Source organism: Orcinus orca, chromosome 11 (genome assembly GCF_937001465.1).
Source record: "Orcinus orca chromosome 11, mOrcOrc1.1, whole genome shotgun sequence".
In the NCBI taxonomy this organism is placed as follows: domain Eukaryota; kingdom Metazoa; phylum Chordata; class Mammalia; order Artiodactyla; family Delphinidae; genus Orcinus; species Orcinus orca.
The window spans coordinates 3398109-3419029 of NC_064569.1; the positions used below are offsets into that span (position 1 = coordinate 3398109).

Here is a 20921-nt window from a genome sequence, read left to right on the forward strand (position 1 = left end):
GGCACCAGCGCTGTCGGGTGGCCTGAGCCCTCCCTGTTCCGCGTGACCCCAGCATCACCAGCGGGAGACCTGGGGTGAGGCACTTCCTCTCCTGGGTCTCCTGTCTGGGCAGTAAAGGGCCAAGGCTTCCTGGTTCTCTGCCGCCTTGACGGCCTGTGGTTCCAAGTCCGTGGACCCCTTCTCTGTGCTCCGCCACACTTCTCCTGGCTCCAGACAGAAAAACACGTCTTCCTTCACCAACAGCTGTCTTTCCTGTTTTGTTTTGTTTTTTAATCGTCACAAAAGTTATCTCTAAAAATCTCCTTTCTTAAACCATTCCAATGCCTCTCAAAGGCAGTAAATTCTTGAAGAATGCCTGATCTCATGCAATCCCTCCTGCGATAGACTATTTCCTCATTGGGGGTCTGAGGAAACGCATTTAAAACTCTTTCTGTCATCCATCAGAAATGCTTATTGGAATTATGTCATTTTCATAGTTGTGCTATCGGTTACAAGATAAATGAACAGGCAAAGGTGACCTTTCAGAGGAGAAAACAAGACAGCACAGGAAACAGTGAGGTTAGAAGAATCTCTAGGCCTGCGAAGAGAGGCCACACTTTCTGGGAATGAAACGAGAGTATCCAAGAGATTCAAGCAAGAAGCTTTCAGCAAATGGAACGAGAACTTGTTTCCCCCCAAACTGGACAACGCTCTGCGTTAATAAACACCAATCCTTGTGATAGCTTTCGTTTTGTTATTCTGGAAGTATTATCTTGGTTATGTTTATTTCTCTCTCTCTCTCTCTCTCTCTTTTTGTGGGATCTCAGTTCCCCGACCAGGGACTGAACCCGGGCCACGGCAGTGAGAGCCCAGAATCCTAACCACTAAACCACCAGGGAACTCCCATGTTTATTTCTTCAAATAATAAAGCCTAGAGCTTTTCTCCTCTAAAAATATTCTCTTGGTCATTTCTCTGTTCGGTCCGGTTGTGCTGATGTAGTTACCTAAGGCTGCCTGAGTCTCCTGCTGGGAGGGGGGTGGCAGGGAAAGGCCCCGACTTCTCGGTCCCTGGACCAAGAGCCAGGTTCTCCGGGAGGGGGCTGTGCAGGGTGGCGGCCACACTTCACTTCCTGCACCAGCGAACCCCTCCCTTCTTTTGTCTCCAGTGATAGAAGCCGTAACAGACGCGGTTCAAGTCCCAGCTGTGCCGGTTTCCGGGTTTACGGCCCGTGGACAAGTCATTCATCACCTCTGAGCCCCAGCTTGCGTGTGTGTAACATGGAATAACAACATTTTATGGGTTTTCAGTGAGAATTAAATAATACCCATGTCTATGGTACACAGCAAGCGCTCAGCACATGGCAGCTAGCATTCTCCTTCCCTTTGGCGGGTGCAGGGACACGTAATAGAAACACCGAGGGAGGAGGGATTCTCTAACCTGCTCCAAACATGCTGCTGACTGACGGGAAGCGGGCTGTCTGGAGGCGGGCCCAGCCTGGCCTGGCTCACATGGCGGCCCAGGCACCGCCCCCTGGGCAGGTGCGTTTCCTGAGTACCTCTGGTGACCACCTAGGTCCTGGGAGAGACCACCTCGGAGGATGGCCAGGCCTGGGAGGAAAGGCACACAGGAGATCGTTCCAGACATGAGTCCCACGTCCCACAGAGCAGAACGGCAGACAGCAGCTCAGGACAGAGCTGTCCTGCTGCCCGTTGAGTTAGGGGAACGTCCCCACCCAGACAGCATCTGTTTTGTCTTCTGTGTCTCCAGGGTCTGGCAGGGAAGACACAGGTGAGGCAAAGAGCACAGAGGGGTAAAGTGACAGGGGACAGACTTCCCTGGCTCCAGGACCAAATTCCTCTGCCACCTCCGTTGAGGTCACCCTCTGGTATGGAGCCAGCCGGGCTGGACTCTGCTGTGACGACACGGGGACCCTCAGAGGACAGGGGGCACATCTGCTCACAAAGCGCAAAGATGGAGGAGCAGCCCCTCCCCACGCCCGCTGCTCTGCGCTGAAGGCAGTTTGCCGCGCCCACCATGGACGGAGGTCCTCAACCCCCAGGGCTCCCTCCTGGGCTCCACTCCAGGGCAGCGCACTCTGGGGGTCTTCACAGCCCTGGCTCAGGGTGCAGGACCCCAACCCCTGCAAAGACCTCTGGAAACGAATCTCTGGTCTCCTCGGAGATGGGACAGCTCCCCCCTGGCCTTTCTGCTGCCCGTGGCCCTCCTCACGTGAAGATACGAGGACCCCAGAGATGGGTGGCCGGGCGGGCCGGGCGGGCCTGCTTCCACCCCTGCGTCGCCTCCACCCAGGGCCACGAGGGAAGCTGAGGCCTTTCTGTGCTTCTCTGGGGAAGAGCATGCAGTTCTGCAGCCCCAGAATGACCCTCCCCACTTCCTCGGGGGGTGGGGCAGGGTTCCCAGCAGCCTTGGAGCCTGGATGCGACTAATGCAGCCGGCAAAGGACTCCGTGGCCCCCGAGCCCAGCTGTTTGAAGCCTAAACTGTATCGATTTGAGAATTTAATTGCTCTGTGATCCCTGAGTAAATTCTGGCTGGTCCATTGATCAGGCCTCCGGCCGCTGTGGGGAGACAAGACGCAGTGGTTGCTGACGCAGGGCTCTCCCTGCAACACCGCTCCTGTCTGGGTGTCCCCTCCTCAGGGGTCCCAAGCAGGGCCCCCGGCCTGGCTGGTTGGCAGGTGATGGGGGCAGGGGCACCAGGAGGGACTGGTCAGGGCGGCAGGCTCTCCTTGGCTACGGTGCCCTGCGTGGGAAGGGCAGGTAATAAAATCGTTTTTTCTTTCCTGGGGGGAAAATGTAAATCCCAGCCTAGAAAAATAAACCCTGGCAGGTTGCACACTAATATATTAACGGTGGTTCATTCTATATGACTGCCTTCCATTTTTATTTTCTTCTTTATACTTCTGCATTTACCACATTTCCAACAACTAGCAGTATAACTTATAATCAGAGAAAATAGATGTTATTTAGGATCAAATGGAATGGCTGGAAGGATTGCTCCTATGCTCCTAAAGAAAATCCTAGCGGCAGCTCCGTGGAAAGCGGCTGCCTGTCGGAGTTCAGCCTGGGCTGACCTTCCGGCTCCAAAACTAGCTGGCAGGGGTCCCTCTGTCAAGACCCCAAACTTCTCTCCACCGTCCAGTCCTTATCTGCAAATGGCCACAGCGCTGTCACACGGAATGAAGCGAGATAAAGTACTGAGTGCTTAGTGACACGGCCCTGGCATGTTCCATAATATTAGGCCTCTTCCATCCTAGCGGAAGGACCCAACACGCAGCATGCCTCCCAGACCCTCCCCCTCCCCAGGGCTGGGGGGTGGTTCTGTTTCCTGCCCAGTGGCCCCCTCCTGACCCCTCCTCCCCCGCCACCTCCTGTCATTACTCTAACAGAAGCGAGCCTTCCTCCTCTCGGGCCCCACTGCCACCCTCGGAGACAAATGGGCCACTATTTCTCTAGATGCAGGACGCAGCGGCCAGCTCCAGGGTCATTGTTCCTGACGTCACTGAGAGCCCCAGAGGGAGGAGAGCCCATGGATGGAAAGCAGGGCTGTGATTACTGGCCTATTCAGTGGCCCGGAATAAAGCCCTGTCATTAGTGGCAGCGGGGGGGTGGGGGTGGGGTGGGGGGGGAGCATGGATTGTGTGCCCGGGGCGATGCACGGGTGGTCCAGCCTCAGAGACCTCGCCAACCCCATAACCACGCCACTGTACCCCGTCCCCTGGCCCACTGTGCCCATCCCTCGCTCCCCCCAGGCTCCGTGTCCCAAGACAGAGTTTCTCCTGACCCCATCCCCCAGGGCTGCCCTTTGGGTAGCTGGGGAAGGCCGTCCTAGCCCCTCCCACACACACACCCCGAGGACTGGGGCTTTGGGAGGGGCAAGGGTCTCTCCTGGACCCCCAGGTCTCCCCTGGCCGAGCGTTTTCCTCAGGCTGCAGCAGCTGGTCTCTGTGCGTCTGATCAGAGGCGCTAAGGGTGATGGGCCGCCACTCGCTGGGGATGAGGCCAGCGGCTCAGGAAGGGGACTCTCGCTCAGCCCCACAGCTTGGGTGGGGACAGGGAGGGTGTGGCACCTCAGGCTCTGCTGACCTGGGTCACTGTTGGCCAGGTACAGAGGAGGGAGGTGGCCAGCCCTGCTCTCACAAAGACCCTGACCCTGAGCTCTGACTGATGGCGTGGAGTCCTTACTGGGCCCCCTGTAGAGACCACCTGGCTTATCCCTGGAAACCCCAGAGGAGGCCGTCTCGGCTGGGGCCCTGCTGAGCCAGTGGGAACCCAGGCTGAGCAGTGGGAGGGGCTGGCTTGTCTCAGAGCCCAGCCCAGGGTCTCCCCAGCGTGGCCCTGAGGGCCTGGCGATCCAGCCACCGTGTGCTCTCACAGCACACAAGGCCTCTGACCTGGGCACCTCCTTAGAGTGACTCGGGGGCAGGGTGGGGGAGGGATTGGGTATGCTCTCTGGGGGCGGGGATGCCTGGTCAAAGGGAAGGGAGGGGCTGGGAAGGTCACGGATAAGGCTGGGAACAGGGATGTTGGGAGTCTGATGGGAGAAAACGTATCTGGGGGTGGAATCCCCCCAGGAAGCCAAGAACAGACAGACTGACTGACACGCAGACTACTGGACGTCTGAAGGCACCCAGGGGGCTCCTCCCAGAGAAGCTGAGATGCTGACATCAGACAGACGGACAGACAAACAGACAGAAACACACTCCAGGAAACTACAGGCCAGACAGATGGGACGACTTGGGATAACTGGGAACAGAAGCAGACAGCGACCGAGGATCTGGACCGTGTAGACGGAGGGCGGCAGTGGGCAGTGTCACAGGCCCTCGGGGACCAAGAGAATCTCCCACCTCCCACCTTCCCTCCCAGCATCACTGCCCCACCATGGGAAACTGATAATAGATGTATAAGAAGCCTGCTCCCCTGGCGCCCGGCCCCCATGAAGGGGCAGCACCCCGCCCCGCCCCAGTATACCGCCTCTGTCTCCCGTACCAGGTCCTCCCACCGCCTCCGACCAGGACTCAGGGCTTCGGGGTAGGAGGCCAGGCAGTTGGAGAAAAAGACGGAGGGGTGAGCGGGAGAGAGAGGAAGGGGCGTGGGAGACCCAAGGGAGGATTTCCGTCCCCAGCGCCTGCCGGGCACGAGCATCTTGGGGGCGCCCTGTTATCCACCCTCACCTGATGCCGGTGCTTGGGTGGCAGCAATGGAGGTGGACGGGACTGAGGTGGCCTGCTGGGCAGGAGACAGAGCAGACAGCTCCTCCCTGCCAAGGAGTACATGTCTAGGAAGAAGCCTCTCCTGTGTCTGAGAGTGACCGCCCAGGGGATGGAGCTAGGCCCTCCCACTCCTTGCTGTCCATCTCCGTCCTTGCTGTCCATCACCCTCCTTGCTGTCGGCCAGGTACAGAGGAGGGAGGTGGCCTTGCTGTCCATCACCCTCCCTCCTTGCTGTCCATCACCCTCCTTGCTGTCCATCACCCTCCCTCCTTGCTGTCCATCACTCTGGGCCACTCACTCTCTGCCCCCTTTCCTTTCCTCTCCCACCATCTCTTTCTCCCGTTTCTCTTCTTCCTTCCAGTTTCCAGGAGGGCCATTTTCAACTTGGGGGCATCGCATGCCCCCTGGATGGGGAGCCCCTCGAGATCCAGGTGGCCTCACTCTCCTTAGGTCCTGGGCACAGAGCTCGGCCCCGAGACCTCTGGGCATCGGCACAGCTCTGGCCTCCCCTCGTCTCTGTCCCCCGGTGTGGTCGTGCCTCCTGCAGTCCTGGATCCCCAGGGTGGGCCCCTTATTATGGCTCAACTCCCACCATTGCCTCCCCAGGGTCCTGCCTCTCCCAACCCGCTCGGACTCCCTTTGAGGGAAAACAAGCAGTAACACCTTTCGGGGGAGGTTTTCCATCCCCAAGCCCACCGGCTGCCATCTCTGATGACTGCCCAGTTACTTCCCAAGGAATGAAGGGATCATGGAATCACTGAGGCTTCAACCTGGAGGCAGCCCTTAGTGCAGCAGGTCTGGGCCAGGGTGCTCGCGGCTCTGAACCTTCTGCTGCCCTCCCGTGAGACAGGTCCTAAAGCCTGTCCAGGCCCTGAGCAGCCCAGAAGCCTCGGTGAGATGAGAAGTCATGCTGTTCCCTACATAGACCAGCCCCTTCATCATACAGACGGGGAAGGTGGGGTCCAGGGGAATCCAGGAACTTGCCCAGGTTCATTCCAACAAGAGGAGACTGCAGATGGGGTGCGTTTCAGGCTGGAATCCGAGTATCCTGACCCCCGGGGAAGTAAAAACAAGGAAAGAAAAGAGAAATGCACTGAACTGAGATGGAAAACTTGGGGGAAAGAGAAGAGGACAAAGTGTGACCAGTACAGAGCGGGCAGCTCCAGGTCGAGCCGGGGGGAGAGGACGCTGACACGGAGGAGGAGGAGAGGCGGAGGGTCAGAGGCAGTGGACGATGGAGGGGAGGGGAAGAACGAAAGCGATGGAGAGAGCCTGCGGGGAAAAGAGAGGGTGGGCGAACGATGCAGAGCAGGGCAGGGAAGAGAGCCTGGGACGGGACTCCAGACCTGACTTCTCAGTGGGCCCCCTCCCTTCCCAGGTGGTCGGCAAACCCAGCGCAGTATGATAAACCTTCAAATCAAAGTTACCTTGGCTCCTTTGTGGAAGGAGAAAGATTGGAGAGAAAAATGCAAATCTTGGATATGAGAGGCAGGATGGGTACTATTATTGGTGGGGCACCTTCGGGTGCCAGACACCCCGCCACGTGAGACGTATAGATATAATCAAGCTAATTTCCCCTGACATTTAAAAAGGTGAACTTTTTACAGGCTGGTTAGTGGGAAGGAGCGTAGGTTTGGGATTTGCACAGCAGGGTATCATGACCTAAAAATTGGGAACTGCTCATCTGGGGTCCAGAGGAAGGACGGAGAGGTGGAAATATGAGGGAGGAGCTAAAAACAAACAAAAATCCCACAAGACTCGGGAGGAAGAGGCCGAGTAGGGCCCTGGTGTGCGCTCTGCTTGGAGGGGGAAGGACAGTGGGGGTGGGGAAGGGAGGATCGTCCAGCAATTATTCCCACCTTTGGGAGGCCAGGTCAGAGCAGGCGGGCTTCTGCTCGGCGTCCGCGGCTGGGCAGCAGAACTGGTGCAGCACGGTCTCATTCCTGAGGGCAGAGCAGAGGAAGAAGGTCAGCGCCCTCTGACCCCAAGGTGCTCCTGCCTCAACACCTTGCCCCTGGGTAACACCAAGGTCCCAAACACTACCCAGGGGAGAACGTGCAGCACGGAGTCAACGCAAACACTGCCTCCTGTTTGCAGCCCCTGACCTCTTCTACTTCTGCGCCCCGATCCCTGCAGTAGGCTCCTCCATGTGACGTAACATTTATTTGACTGTATCTTTTGTCATGATCTATAACCCTTTCCCCCACTAAGGTCCGACCAGCGAGGCAGAACTAGGTCTATTCATCCAAGATGCACAGAATTGCATGCAGTGAACACTTGTAAGCTAATCGTATGCAAAACACTCGTAGAGGCCTTAGAGTTGCCGGCTTGGTGAGAGATTTGTCCGATGTGGATGAAGAAGCCGACCGGAAGGTGGAGCTCCGGGCTCTGGGGCCACCGCTGCAGGTGGCTCGCGTTGTGATACCTGGTTCACCTGTCCTGCATTTCAGCTTATTTACTAATGAACCACGGGAGCGGTTCCCAGCCCCAGCTGCTTACTAATCTCTCCGGGAGATTTTTTAAATTACGGATTCACTTGGGCTGGCCTGGGTCAGGGGCAGCAGGACATTTTATAAGCTCCCAGGTGATATTTCTAAGGGCAGCCAGAATTGAGAGCCATCCGACTACACAATTTCCAAGGTCCTTCCGTTGCTGCGAGGCTGGGATTCTAATACCTGTCTTGAGCCACCTTGAGACTTAACACTGAAATTATTTTTGTTGTTGTTGTTTTGTTTTTGTTTTTTTGGCTGTGCTGTGTGACTCGTGGAATCTTAGTCCCCCACTCAGGGATTGAACCCGGGCCATGGCAGTGAGAGCACCGAGTCCTAACCACCGGACCGCCAGGGAACTCCCCTGAAATTACTTTTGGATAAAGTTATGCTGACCTCCTGCCTTCTCCCCTTTGGCAAGCAGTCACCATCGTGAAGTCAGAGAAAGTCAGACCCGAAAGGGCTCTGTTCTGATCAATGTCCCAGGGCTGGGAGCCGCTCCCCTGAGCAGCACTGAGGCAGGTTCCACGTGGTCCTCCCAGGTCTCCAGACGCGGCTGTGTTGGCATGTGCAATGGGAGACATAAGCCAAGTCCTTCCACACCTCAGGCTCGGGCTGGCAGTGTACTGGGGGTCACAGTCTCTTTTGGGGTTTCTACTGATGGGGTCCCTAAGGACAGTCCAGCTGGGAGGAGGAGTTTGCCTTCAGCCCCTCCCCTGTTTCCTCTCTATCCACCTCCTGCCCATGGGCCTTCTCAGCCTGGGCCAGGGGCTTCCCAACAGACACCCCCTTCGGCGCCTCCTTCTGGGATTAATTTCATGCTACCCACCTCTAACCACCCTGGCCCCCTGCCCTGCCCGAGGTCACCGTCCAAGTGCCTGATCTGGGCAGGTCTTAGCTTAAGTCAGCCCCAGACCTCCCTTCCCTCCACCTCAGAGGAGAACCCACACAGAGGAACCCCAAGAATTGATTCTCATTAGAGACAAAATTGGAAGAAAAAAGTGGAGAAGTAATGGGAAGGCACGTCACCTCTGTGGTATCCTTCCCCCAAACGTATAACCCATTCCAAACGTGGGAGAGCGTCAGACAAACCCAAATCGAGGACGTTCTACAAAATATCTGACCCGTCCTCCTCAAAACTGTCATGGTCTTGAAATCCACAAAGAGACAGAAACTGTCACAGACCAGAGAAAACTGAGATGTGATAACTAACCGCCATGTGGTGCCCTTGGTGGGATCCTGGGACAAAAAGTGGGAAAGCTAGTAAAGTACAAGTAAGGGCTAGAGATGGATAGATAGAGATGGATGGATGGATGGATAGATAGATAAATATGGATGGATGGATGGATGGATGGCTAGATAGATATAGATAGATAGATGGATGGATGGATAGACGGATAAACAGACAGACGATAGAAGACAAAATCGGGGCCGCAAAATACTAATAATCATATTTCAGCACTTCATAGTGTTTACTATGTGGCAGGTACTGTTCTAAGCACCTTCCATGTGTCACTTTGTTAAAACTCACAAAACAGCATCCAACAAAACTTCCTCCTCAGTCTCCAGATGAGGAAGCGGAGGCCGGGGGAGTCTGTGAACCACAGGTGAACTCTCAGGCGTTCAACACATGCCTCGTTTCTCATGACAACTCGTTATGGTCTGTGTTATCAGCCTCTTTTATACAAATGAGAAAACCAACGCTCAGAGGATGTAAGTGACTTGTCCAAGGTCACACAGCTAGTTAGCAGGAGAGCCTAAAGCCCAGGCAGGCAGGTTTCAAGGATTGTGTCCATTATTCTACTTTGTAAGGTTTATGGCCAGTGGACACTCACGTCCAGGCCCCACGCCCTGGACGGGGGTCCCCGCTGCTTAGCCCAGTGCCGGGTACACACTGCTGGTACCCAGTGCATGAGCGTGCAAACAAGCATCCCACGCCTCAGGGAGTCCACCCGCCAGGAGAGCAGCCACATCGACCAACGATGAAGTTCCTGTTTGACTGAAGCTGGAACTTTCTCCAGCCGTAATGAGAACACGGGCGGGGGATCGTCGCCTTGTTTGTCCATCGCTGCCCGAGTCCGAGGCCTGTCCTGCCACCGCGCTTGAGCTGATCCCTGAATCCCTGGCCTGCAGGTCACAGCCCCTCCTCTCTGCCTCCCTCTCTTCCCGCCTTCCCTGGGAGCACTGCCCCCATACCAGAGACACCAGACCACCAGGCACCAGAGGCTGAGAAAGGGAAGTGGGGGACAGGAGGGACGAGACAGGGTCCCCGGGGCGGCACCACCCATCACAGCCTGTGCAGATGTGAGGCGGGGGGCCTGTCCACAGAACCCAGGACAGCTGGCCTGAGGCCTTGCCCCCAAACCCAGCCCCAGTAAGGTGCTGGGATCTGTGCTGGGTTCACCAGCCCTCCACAAGCGGATCACAACCCCTGTGTAGGTTCGTCAAGTCCTTTATCTCCCGAAGCCTCAGTTTTCTCACCAGTAGGATAACAGTAAATCCTTCACTTGGCAGGGTGTTTAGGCGAGCAGATACAACGTGAATGCACAAACACATCATAAAGGTAAGGGTCATACGAGCGAACGTTTTATTCATTCACTTTTCTGACCCAGGCTTTAATTTCATCAGCTCAAATGCCAGAAAGAAAGGAAGAATTTTTCTTCCACGAAGGGTGCTCTCTGCATGCCTGAAGTCAGCAGGTGCTGCATTTTGTGAGCACCGAGAGGCAGAAAACGTCCCCTCCACGTAGCAAGAACCTGCTGCTCTCAGAACTTGCTTCTCAGACCTCTGCCCTTGGTACCTAATTCATCAAACAGGGCAGATAGCAACCTGCAACATCGCTGCATCCCCATTTCATTGTGGTGGAAACAGGCTCCGCAGGTGGAGCGAATCCCGAAGATGCTGGGCATTTAGGTGGAGGACCTAGAGGCAGGCCTGTCTCCCCTTGCTGCTGGGGAGGTAAAGGAAGGAGGAAAGCCCGTGCTCACAGGCCTCAGGGCAACCGCTGCGCTTTGGGGTGAGGGGGACCCTTCAAGGTGCACCAGGAACCTTGGAATCCTACAGCCCCCAACCCGGCCCAGGGCAGGAGCCCGGGAGGGGCTTTCCCGGAGCTGCCACGCTGCATCGTTCACCTCGCGGTCTGTGCAGTTCGCAGCCCAAGGCGGTGGCCCTCCGAGATCTGGAACTGAGCGGCCCCAGCACGTTGGCAATGGAAGGGGGCCCCTCTGAAAAAAGAGCACAACCCATCCTGGGTCCTGGGCTCTTGGAATTCCAAAGGAGGGAGGCGTATGGTATCCAGGCTGAAAGCTTATTTCCCGGGTTCGTGATCCCAGGGCCCCTGACTTTAGGCAGAACTCAGTCCTCCCTGGCTTTAGCGACCCCAGGTGGCCCAAGTCGATGAGTGATGATGGGGTGGCTGGCTTGTGGGTGGACGTGCTGACCCTAGAGCGGGGCAGTCCGGACCCAGAATGCCCCAGGTGGCCCAAGTCGATGAGTGTTGATGGGGTGGCTGGATTGTGGGTGGATGTGCTGACCCTAGAGCGGGGCGGTCCGGACCCAGAATGAGGGTTTGAGTGTGTGGCTTGTCCCTGGTCTTGCTGCCACGCTGGGCTGGGAAGGAGCATGGAGTTCTCAGGGGATGAGAGGAGCGGGCCATCGGGGCATTTCAGGGCATCACCCGAGCAAGATGGGGGTTAAGGGTCTTCCAAGGAGTCAGCGTGGACCTGAAGGAAGAGGAGGAGCTGGGGTTCCTCTGGAAGAGGATCCTGTTTCTTACTCTGAAAGAGCCAGGAAGCGGAGAAGAGAGTGGTGGTGCTGCCTGGGGAAGGGCAGAGACCTCAGAGGCCAGCTGGCTGGAGGGGGAAGAAACACCCAGAGCTGCCAGGAGCTAATGAGGTTGTAGCCAGGCCAGGCTCCGAGCCACGGGAGGCTGTGCACCTACAATTTCCCGCGTCTCTAGTTTGAGACTCAGGATTCCACTGCTTGGCCATCCACACAGCCAAGTAGTTGAGAGGAACTGATGAGACGTGCGGTGATGCGGTGGGTGAAGTGGCGGAGGATGCGGGAGGGGATGCCCAGCAGGAGAACTGAGGAGGAAAAGCCAGGACCCCTGTGGCACAGCTTTGAAGGAGGACCCCCTCCCCTTCACCAGGCTGAAGACAGCAGCTCTAACCCCCAGCCTCTGGAAGGAAACAGCCAGGGAACCTCTCCGACGGAGCTGTCTTGAGCTTCAGGAAAAGGGAGAAATCATAAAGTCATTCCCGGCACCTTCATCGCCCCGACCCGTCCTAGTGCCACCGTCACCAGTGCCGGTAGAGCCTGGAGACTGGGCTCCTCCCACCTCCCCCTTTTCTTAACTTTATCACCTCCTCCAGGAAGCCTTCTCTATCTAAACATGGTAATAGGAGGAAAAGATGACCTTATTTTCTCAGAAGTCACTCCTATTCATGGGGGGTGGGAGACGTTGAATGGTCACAACAACTCTGAGAAACAAGAACAAGTTATAGGACATACACTGTGTGCTTTCAAGACTTGCCCAAATTAAGAGAATTTGATGTTGGCATAAGGAGAGACATACAGATGGACTGAACTGAACAGAGACGCTAGAAATAGATTCAAATATCAGTTGATTCTTGGTAAATTGATTTGTGGTAAAAGTACCAAGATAATTCAATGAGGGATACTAATTTTTTTAACAGATGGCGCTGAAACAATTGAATATCCACATGCAAAAAATGGACTTCAATTCATAACTTGCACCATATATAAAAATTAATACAAAATAGATCATAGACCTGAAGTAACAGACAAAAGTATAAAACTTCTCAAAGAAAACATAGGAGAAAATCCGCGACTTAGAGGACACAGAGATTTCCTAGATATGACACAAAAACACAAACCATAAAAGAAAAAAGTTGATGAATTAGACTTCATCAAAATAAAAAGAAATTTTCTCTTTGAAAGATACTGTTAAGAAAAATGAACAATTCTTTCAACTCATAATTAAAAGATGAACAGCTTTATAGGAAAATGCACAAAAGATTTGAACAGATACTTCACCAAAGAAAATATACTAGTGATATCACTAGTCACATAGAGGCACTTATTACAAAAAAATTAAAGATTCATGTTAAAAAAAAAAACCCCAGCACCCCTAAATACCCATGGATAAACAAGTTGTAGTGTAGCCATACAATGGAATACTGCTCAGCAACGAAAAGGAACGGCTTACTCATGTATGTACCAACGTGGATGAATTTCAAAAAAGCCTTATATTAAGTGAAGGATACGAAAGTCCGCACAATGTATGATCCCATTGTAGAGACTCTAGAAAAGGCACAACAATAGTGACAGAAGGCAGATCAGTTTCAGTGATACGGGAGGGGAGACATTAAAGTGAAAACGGAGCGAGGGGTCATCGGGGTGATGGAAATGTTCCATAGCTTGAGAAGTAGCTACACAACTATAGACGTTTGACAAAAATCATCAAACTACACGCTTAAAATGGAAGAATTTTAGTGTGTAATTGCACCTTAATATGGCTGATTTTTTTTTTTTTGCGGTACACGGGCCTCTCACTGTTGTGGCCTCTCCCGCTGCAGAGCACAGGCTCCGGACGTGCAGGCTCAGCGGACATGGCTCACGGGCCCAGCCGCTCCGCGGCATGTGGGATCTTCCCGGACCGGAGCACGAACCCATGTCCCCTGCATCGGCAGGCAGACTCTCAAGCACCGCGCCACCAGGGAAGCCCAATATGGCTGATTTTTGTAAGACCAAAATATTTTCTCCCCCTTCTCACTTCTTGATACTTCATCAAGAGTCTTGAGAATAATTTCTAACTTCCCTCCTCCCATTGCCCCCGATCACCTAATTATTAACCCCCTCCAAGCAGCAGGAAAAAACACCACCTTTTTCCTTTCCTTCCCTTCAACTGCTAGCTCGGATTTTCAGAGACCAGATGGCTCGTAACTGAGCCAAAGGAGTCCAGGGGGCCAGAAAGCAGGACAATGAGAAAGTTGGGGGTGGGGTGGGAGAGCTGGGGAAATGCTGGCCCCGGGCCTGGGGCTGAGGGTTCCGGGAAGGCAGTAGCAACAGTGTGGAGCTGGCGTTGGAGACCCAGCCCCCTCTCCACGCCGCTGGCCCTGGGGAAGGTCAAGTCACTGTAAACAAGGCTCTTATCCATGTCCTATTTATCTCACTGAGTTATGGGGATTTGGTAAGACTCTGAATGTGAAACTGCCTTGGGAGAAACCTAATAAGCCCTGCACAGATGCACAATCTTATAATGACTATTACTGATACCGGTGTGAGCCAACGAGGGGCTCCGCAGCCCCAGCTCTGCTGCCATCAGAGACCTACCAGGCGCCATCCCCCCTCCCTCCTCCCGGCCCCCCACTCCTCCTGCAGGCCCCCGGGGCACAGAGGAAGGGGTGGACTTCCCTTGCTCCTTGGTGCCGTGGGCAACTGCACAGTCCTCCTCAGAAAGCTTTGGAAAGGTCTTAATAAGGCAGGTGATGACGGATGTCCCAGCAGCCAGGGGCAAAAAGCTACAGAAATGTCACCCTGGTCTGGTAGGCCCTCGGGCTCCAGTGCCCCGAGCAAGGCTGAAAGCTCGCATGGGCCTCCCTCTCACCAGGCTTTGCTTCTCCTTCCTTCTCTGCTCAGTCTCCTCTGGGGGAGCTCTAAAGGTCATCTAGTCCACACCTCCGCCGCCAAGGAATAGGGGTCACAGAGACTGGGAAAAGAACTGCCTGCCTCTCCTTTTCAGAGAGGTTTCCCCTGAAAACACGCTGCTGGCTCTTTGAACGTTCATATGAACAAGTCTGGTCTTACGGAAACGCTGTGCTTCTCTCCTGTGCCCTGAGGAAACTCAGGGCACCCCCGGCTGCCCCAGGACCCCCCCTGAGGTCAGGAGGCAAGTGGAGAAGGCAGGGCATGGACCTTCCACTTCAACCAGGGCAGCTCTGATTTGGTCAGATTATGTGTTAGAGACGCCCATTGGGTTTGATTTGGGGGCTGGGGGAATAAGTTTCCTTGTTTAAAAGAACAACTGGGAGGGACTTCCCTGGTGGTGCAGTGGTTAAGAACCCGCCTGCCGATGCAGGGGACACGGGTTTGAGCCCTGGTCCGGGAAGATCCCACATGCCGCGGAGCCACTAAGCCCGCAAGCCACAACTACTGAGCCCGCGAGCCACAACTACTGAAGCCCATGCACCTAGAGCCCAGGCTTAGCAACAACGGAAGCCACCGCGATGAGAAGCCCGCGCACCACAACAAAGAGTAGCCCCCGCTCACGGCAACTAGAGAAAGCCCACGCGCGGCAACAAAGACCCAATGCAGCCAAAAATAAATAAATTTATAAAAAAAGCAACAACTGGGAAAGTATTCTTCTAAGCAAAAGCCCTCCTCCTGCGATTACTAAGGCTGCTGCATCTCTCCGATCATTGCAGTGGTCTTGAGAGGAGCTGCTGGCCGCCCTCCCAGCGGTGGCCCACCTCGGCCCTCCTTTTCTCACTTCCTGGAGTAAGACTCCTTGCGTCATCCTGCCTAACTCCTCGGTACAGCCTTGCCTTGGTTTCCTCATCTATAAATGGGGTTAACAATAGAACTTCTCTAAAGCGTTTTGAGGGTGAAACGAGTTAAGACACGCAAAGCACTTACAATAGAACTTGGCACACAATAAGTGCTTAATAAGTGTCAGCTGGTTTTTTTTCCTTTTTTAAAAATATTTATGGGCTTCCCTGGTGGCGCAGTGGTTGAGAGTCCGCCTGCCGATGCAGGGCACATGGGTTCGTGCCCCGGTCCGGGAAGATCCCACATGCCACGGAGCGGCTGGGCCCGTGAGCCATGGCCGCTGAGCCTGCGCATCCGGAGCCTGTGCTCTGCAACAGGAGAGGCCACAACAGTGAGAGGCCCGCGTACCAAAAAAAAAAAAAAAATTTATTTATTTTGGTTGTGCCGGTTCTTAGCTGCGGCATGCAGGATCCTTTTTAGTTGTGGCATGTGGACTCTTAGTTTCGGGATCTAGTTCCCTGACCAGGGATCGAACCCAGGCCCCCTGCATTGGGAGTGAAGTCCCTGTGTCAGCTGTTATTAATGTCCCCCTCTGCCACCCTTGCCTCTCTCCCTTCCATCTCAGGAGAGGGGTGCTCCCTCCTCTCCAAGTCCCGTCATCAGGCCCTCTCCTCCCCCGCTGGTCTTCAATGCTGTCATTGGCACAGGCTTTTGCTCATCAAATCTCTCATCACAGAAACACTATTTTTCCCTACAACTGCCTCCCCCCCATCTTCTACTGCCTCCCAGGAAGAGCTGTCTGCTTGCAGGTGCTTCCTTTCACCTTGATCTTCTGCCAACCAGCTGGGACGCACTTCCTCCCCGGAGCCCTAGCAGAGCTTTCCCCAGGGAGCCCCCCAGGGAGTCCCCCAGAGATCTGGTTGCCAATCCAGCGGGACCTTCTCAGTTCCTCATTGACTCAACTTTTCCCAGCCCAACCTTCCTTCTTGAAACACCCCAGCCGCTGGCTTCCAGGGAAGTGGTCTGCCCGGTGGTTTTCGTGGTGATCGAAGGAACCCTGCGGGGAGGAATCCATGGAGAGGAACGGGGCCAGCGCCAACAGCAGCCGGCCAGGCAGTGCTCGTGAGCACCCTGAAAGTGAGCTTTCCGGGCAGTCAGGCCCGGCCAACCACCGCCACGCGCAGGAGAGCCGCCCCGGCGAGAGATTTCTGCGCACACAGATGCTGTTGCTGCTTTCGGACCCGGGGTGCTTTTCAGGCACCAGGTCTTGGGCTGGTTCATAACAGCTCTCACCTGTGGACTGTGGGCTTTTCCCTCCTCACTAGACTGTAAGCCGCTTCAGGGAGAGACCAGTCTCTGAATCTGATTTCAGTGGAATGACTACAGCTTTTCCACACCCAGTACCCCTGCCAGGTGGACACTCTCACGGCCCTTACACGGCACAGACGAGGGGCCTCTGCGGAGAGAGAGGAAGCGGCTTGGACTCACTCCTGTGCGGGTTTTGCAAAGTTTCCACCCAATTCAAACTGCAAAGAGCAGCCCCATCTCCTTTTCACGCTTCCTGAAGAGGGCATCAAGGCATCCCATCCCCAACAGGAAAACCGTCTCCTCCACACTCAGAGTCGCCGTGGAGCCCAGAAGACAGCGGACACTCCACAACGGCCTGCCTGCCTGTCTACGCATCATGTCCACACTGCCTGCCAGGAACCCACGGCCACACACACAACACGACGGACTGGAGAGGCAGAGATGCTGCCCCCCATTTCACAGGTAAGGCAGAGGCCTGGGCCCAGCCCCAGGGTATACTGCTGCCACAGCAGAGGCTGGGGCATGCAGTGGACCGAACAGGAAGCCTGAGTGCCTTTAGAGTTAGCTAAACGAGAAAATGTTCAGCTCACAGCCCACCGTCCTAGTAACTAGAGGTCGCTCCATTCTTGAACGAGATGCTCTATTTCCCAATCAAACGGCAAACTCCACATCTTGGGTATCTGCATCACCATCCCATGCACCGGGCTGGCCACTGATTACTTGTTCAATGTTTGCTGGGCTGAGGGCAGAGTCTGCCTGGGTCTAGTGCAGTCTTCTTTTTTTTTTTTTCAATTATGCAACACAACGTTATTAACTATGCCTTACATCGGCTCCTCAGACCTTATTCATCTCACAGCTGAAAGTTTGTACCCTTTCACCAGCCTCTCACTATTTCTCCCATCCCACCCCCCGTCCCCGGCAACCACTTTTCTACATTCTGTTTCTATGAGTTTGACTTTTTTTCTTTTTAAGAGTCACATACAAGTAATACCATGCAGTATTTGTCTTTCTCTGTCTGACTTATTTCATTAGCATAATGCCCTCAAGTCTGTCCATGTTGTCACAAAAGGCAGGATTTCCTTCTTTCTCGCGGCTGAATAATATTCCACTGTGTGGAATATATATATCTCACATCTTCTTTATCCATTCACCCATTGATGGACATTTAGGTTGTTTCCATAACTTGGCTATTGTAAATAGTGCTGCAATGAACATGGGAGGGCAGATATCTCTTCCAGATCCTGCTTTCGCTTCCTTTGACTAAATACTCCAAAGTGGAATTACTCAATCATATGGTAGCTGTATCTTTAATTTTCTGAGGAACCTCCGTACTGTTCTCCGTAGTGGCTGCACCAGTTTACCTTCCCACCAACAGTGCAAGAGGGTTCCCTTTTCTCCACACCCTCACCAGCACTTATTTCTTGCCCTTTTGATGAAGGCCATTTTAACAGGTGTGAGGTGGCATCTCATTGTGGTTTTGATTTTCATTTCCCTGATGATCAGTGATGTTGGGTATCTTCTCATGTGTCTATTGGTCAGTCTGTCTTCTTTGGAAAAATGTCTATTCAGGTCTTCTGCCTTTTTTTTTTTTTTCTTTTGGTGCATCGGGTCTTAGTTGTGGCACCCTGGATCTTCGTTGAGGCACGCGGGATCATTTTATCGTTGTGGAGTGTGGGCTCTTCATCGCGGTGCGGGCTTCTCTCTAGTTGTAGCGCACGGGTGCCAGAGTACGTGGGCTCTGTAGTTTGCGGCACGCAGCCTCTCTAGTTGAGGCATGTGAGCTCAGTAGTTGTGTCAGGCGGGCTTAGTTGCCCCGCAGCATGTGGGATCTTAGTTCGCCGACCAGGGGTCAAACCCGCATCCCCTGCACTGGAAGGCGAATTCTTTACCACTGGACCACCAGGGAAGTCCCTTCTGCCCATTTTTTAATCAGATTGTTTACTTTTTGCTATTGGGTTGTATGAGTTCTTTACGTATTTTGAATATTAACCTCTTACCGGTATATGATTTGCCAATATTTTCTCCCATTCGGAATGTTGCCTTTTCATTTTGTTGATGGTTTCCACGCTGTGCAGAAGGTTTTTAGTTTGATAGCCTCCCACTTGTTTCTTTTCGCTTTTGTGGCCAGTGTGTTCCTTATCACACTTGGCACCATGCTGGACACACGAGGCTGCCGTCTCTTCCCTTCCGTCCACCACCTCACCATTTATACAGCATCTTCTCACACATCTTTTAATCTTTGTACATGGGTCAGATCTAGTTATTCCCGTTTGCAGGTAAGAACAGAGAAGTGGTCTGGTTTTCCCAAGGTCACACAGCTGGTTAGGGGTGGACAGTGAGCCAAGTTCCTCTCATCCTAGGCGTGCGCCCCACGGAGCAGCCAGGAAGCCACGGGTGCTCTGGGTCCACAAGGCCCCTTCTCCAACTGCAGGGGCAGCTCGCTTCCCGAAGAGCCCGCAAGCTGTAGGTTTGGGAACAGCGGCGTTCGATCCCTGCCTCCCCACTGGTGTGGCTGGGGACACCCCAAACCTATGCACGCACAATCCTGCACACACATGTGACGGAGGCACATGCACTCACTCTTCGCTGTGTAGACACACACACGCACATATACATATTTTCACATGCAACCCTGCAGGTGCAGATGCGCGCACGCACATGCACGCGCGTGCACACACACACACACACACACACACACACAGAGGACTGAGACCAGGAATGTTTCATCCCTTATGTGAACCCTCCTTGAACCCTCCTGACCACGTGGGCCATGGAGGGATACGATGTCCTATGGGGACTTGCAAATCATCCATCCATGGCTACACGTGGGTGACACTCTGCCTGTCCTCTAGCCCAGTCCTCACGGCGAGACAGAGATGAGTGGGCCAAAGGCTAAGCTCAGCAGCATGAACAACTGTCGCATGAGTGTGTCACGTGGAGCCACCAGCCTCTGGGTCCCTGAGCACTGAGCCAAGTTCCCAATCAGGCCTTGACTTGAGAGGCACGTCCCCAACGCAGGGGACTCCCCTAGGGCGGGGATAGCTACGTCAGGGTGTACGAGGCTAAAGCTTGTGTGTGAATCTTGAAGACACCACTGTAGCTGTGTGACCTCGGTGGGTCACCTTCACCTTTCTGGGCCTCACTTATCACATCTGTGAAATGGGGATAATAATACCTTCCCATTAGGATTGTATGGAGAAAACGAGATTAGAAGACGTACATAAATGCCTAGCGCATGGCAGAAATTAGTACGTGGATGTTGAAAGAAAGACTGAATAAATGAGTGAAGATCAAATGGTTGCGGGTTGCACTGCGGGGCTCTCTCTGCAAGCTGCTCTCCCTTTTCTGCCCCTTGAGCCCCCTGACTTTCCTGCAGGGGTGGATCACGTTGCTCCCTGCTCAAAACCGCCACCCAAACAACTTCCACCCCACAAACCCCTCTGGAGGACCCCTCCAACCCTCTCTCTCTCTCTCTTTCTCTCTCTCCACCTTTCCCTCCTGTTCTTTGAACATGTGTTTCTTCCAGCCCCAGGGCATTTGCACAGAATGTTTTCCCTCAGGTCTTCCCATGACTCTGTCCTTCACTTTATTTCTCTGCTCAGATGTCACCGCCTAAGTTAGGTCTTGCCTATCAAGCTCCCTCCTCCCAGTCAGCCCCTTATTCTTCCTTAGAGTCCTTATGAGTGTATATATCCCTGAGTCACTTTTCTGGTTTACCATCTGTCTTCTTCTCTCGAATGTGAGCTCCATGATGGCCGAGTCTTTAACTTGTTCGCTGTGAATCCCCAGCATCTACAGCAGAGCCTGACATGCAGTAGGGGCTCAATAACTACTTGTTAAATGGATGTACAGATAGGACTCAGCTCATCAGCTCGACACACTTTCATTATTTCCCCAGCCCCCAGCTATAGCCGATTCAGGCTGATCTATTCTGATGGCTCTTGAGTGGGGAGCTGCATCGGAATCCTGAGAGCTTCCTTTAGAGTAGACTTGGCTGCCCTCCTTCCCCTAACCTCCTCCTGAATGACAGTCTCCGGGGCAGAGGCCATTTGAATGCATGTTCCTGCAATCGTTCCTGCAATCGTCTGCAGGAGGAGAGAGGCTGAGAGCAATGACCCCAGAATCACACCCCTGGGCTTGAATCTGGACGCTGCCTCACGGTGTTTGCTTGAACGAGGGGGAGGGAGGCGGCAGTTCCTGACCCTCTTGTGCCTCACCCCCCAAGCGTAGAAGTTATTGAGACAGAGTGTCATACAGAGTGAAGTAAGTCAGAAAGAGAAAAACAAACATCGTATATTAACGCATGTATGTGGAATCTGAAAAATTGGTATAGACGATCTTATTTACAAAGCAGAAATAGAGACACAGACATAGAGAACAAACACATGGATACCAAGGGG

The 20921-nt window shown here is 54.0% G+C and overlaps 1 protein-coding gene across 6 annotated transcripts in view; it reads right to left on the reverse strand.

The window, feature by feature from the left end:
• IQSEC3 (IQ motif and Sec7 domain ArfGEF 3) overlaps window positions 1-20921 on the reverse strand; it is a 100748-nt gene that overhangs the window by 63433 nt on the left and 16394 nt on the right. For all 6 annotated transcript variants that reach the window (XM_049694812.1, XM_049694811.1, XM_049694815.1 and 3 more), the window contains exon 2: window positions 7072-7155. In XM_049694812.1, the coding sequence (XP_049550769.1) occupies window positions 7072-7155 (84 nt within the window). The remainder of the gene's footprint in view (window positions 1-7071; window positions 7156-20921) is intronic.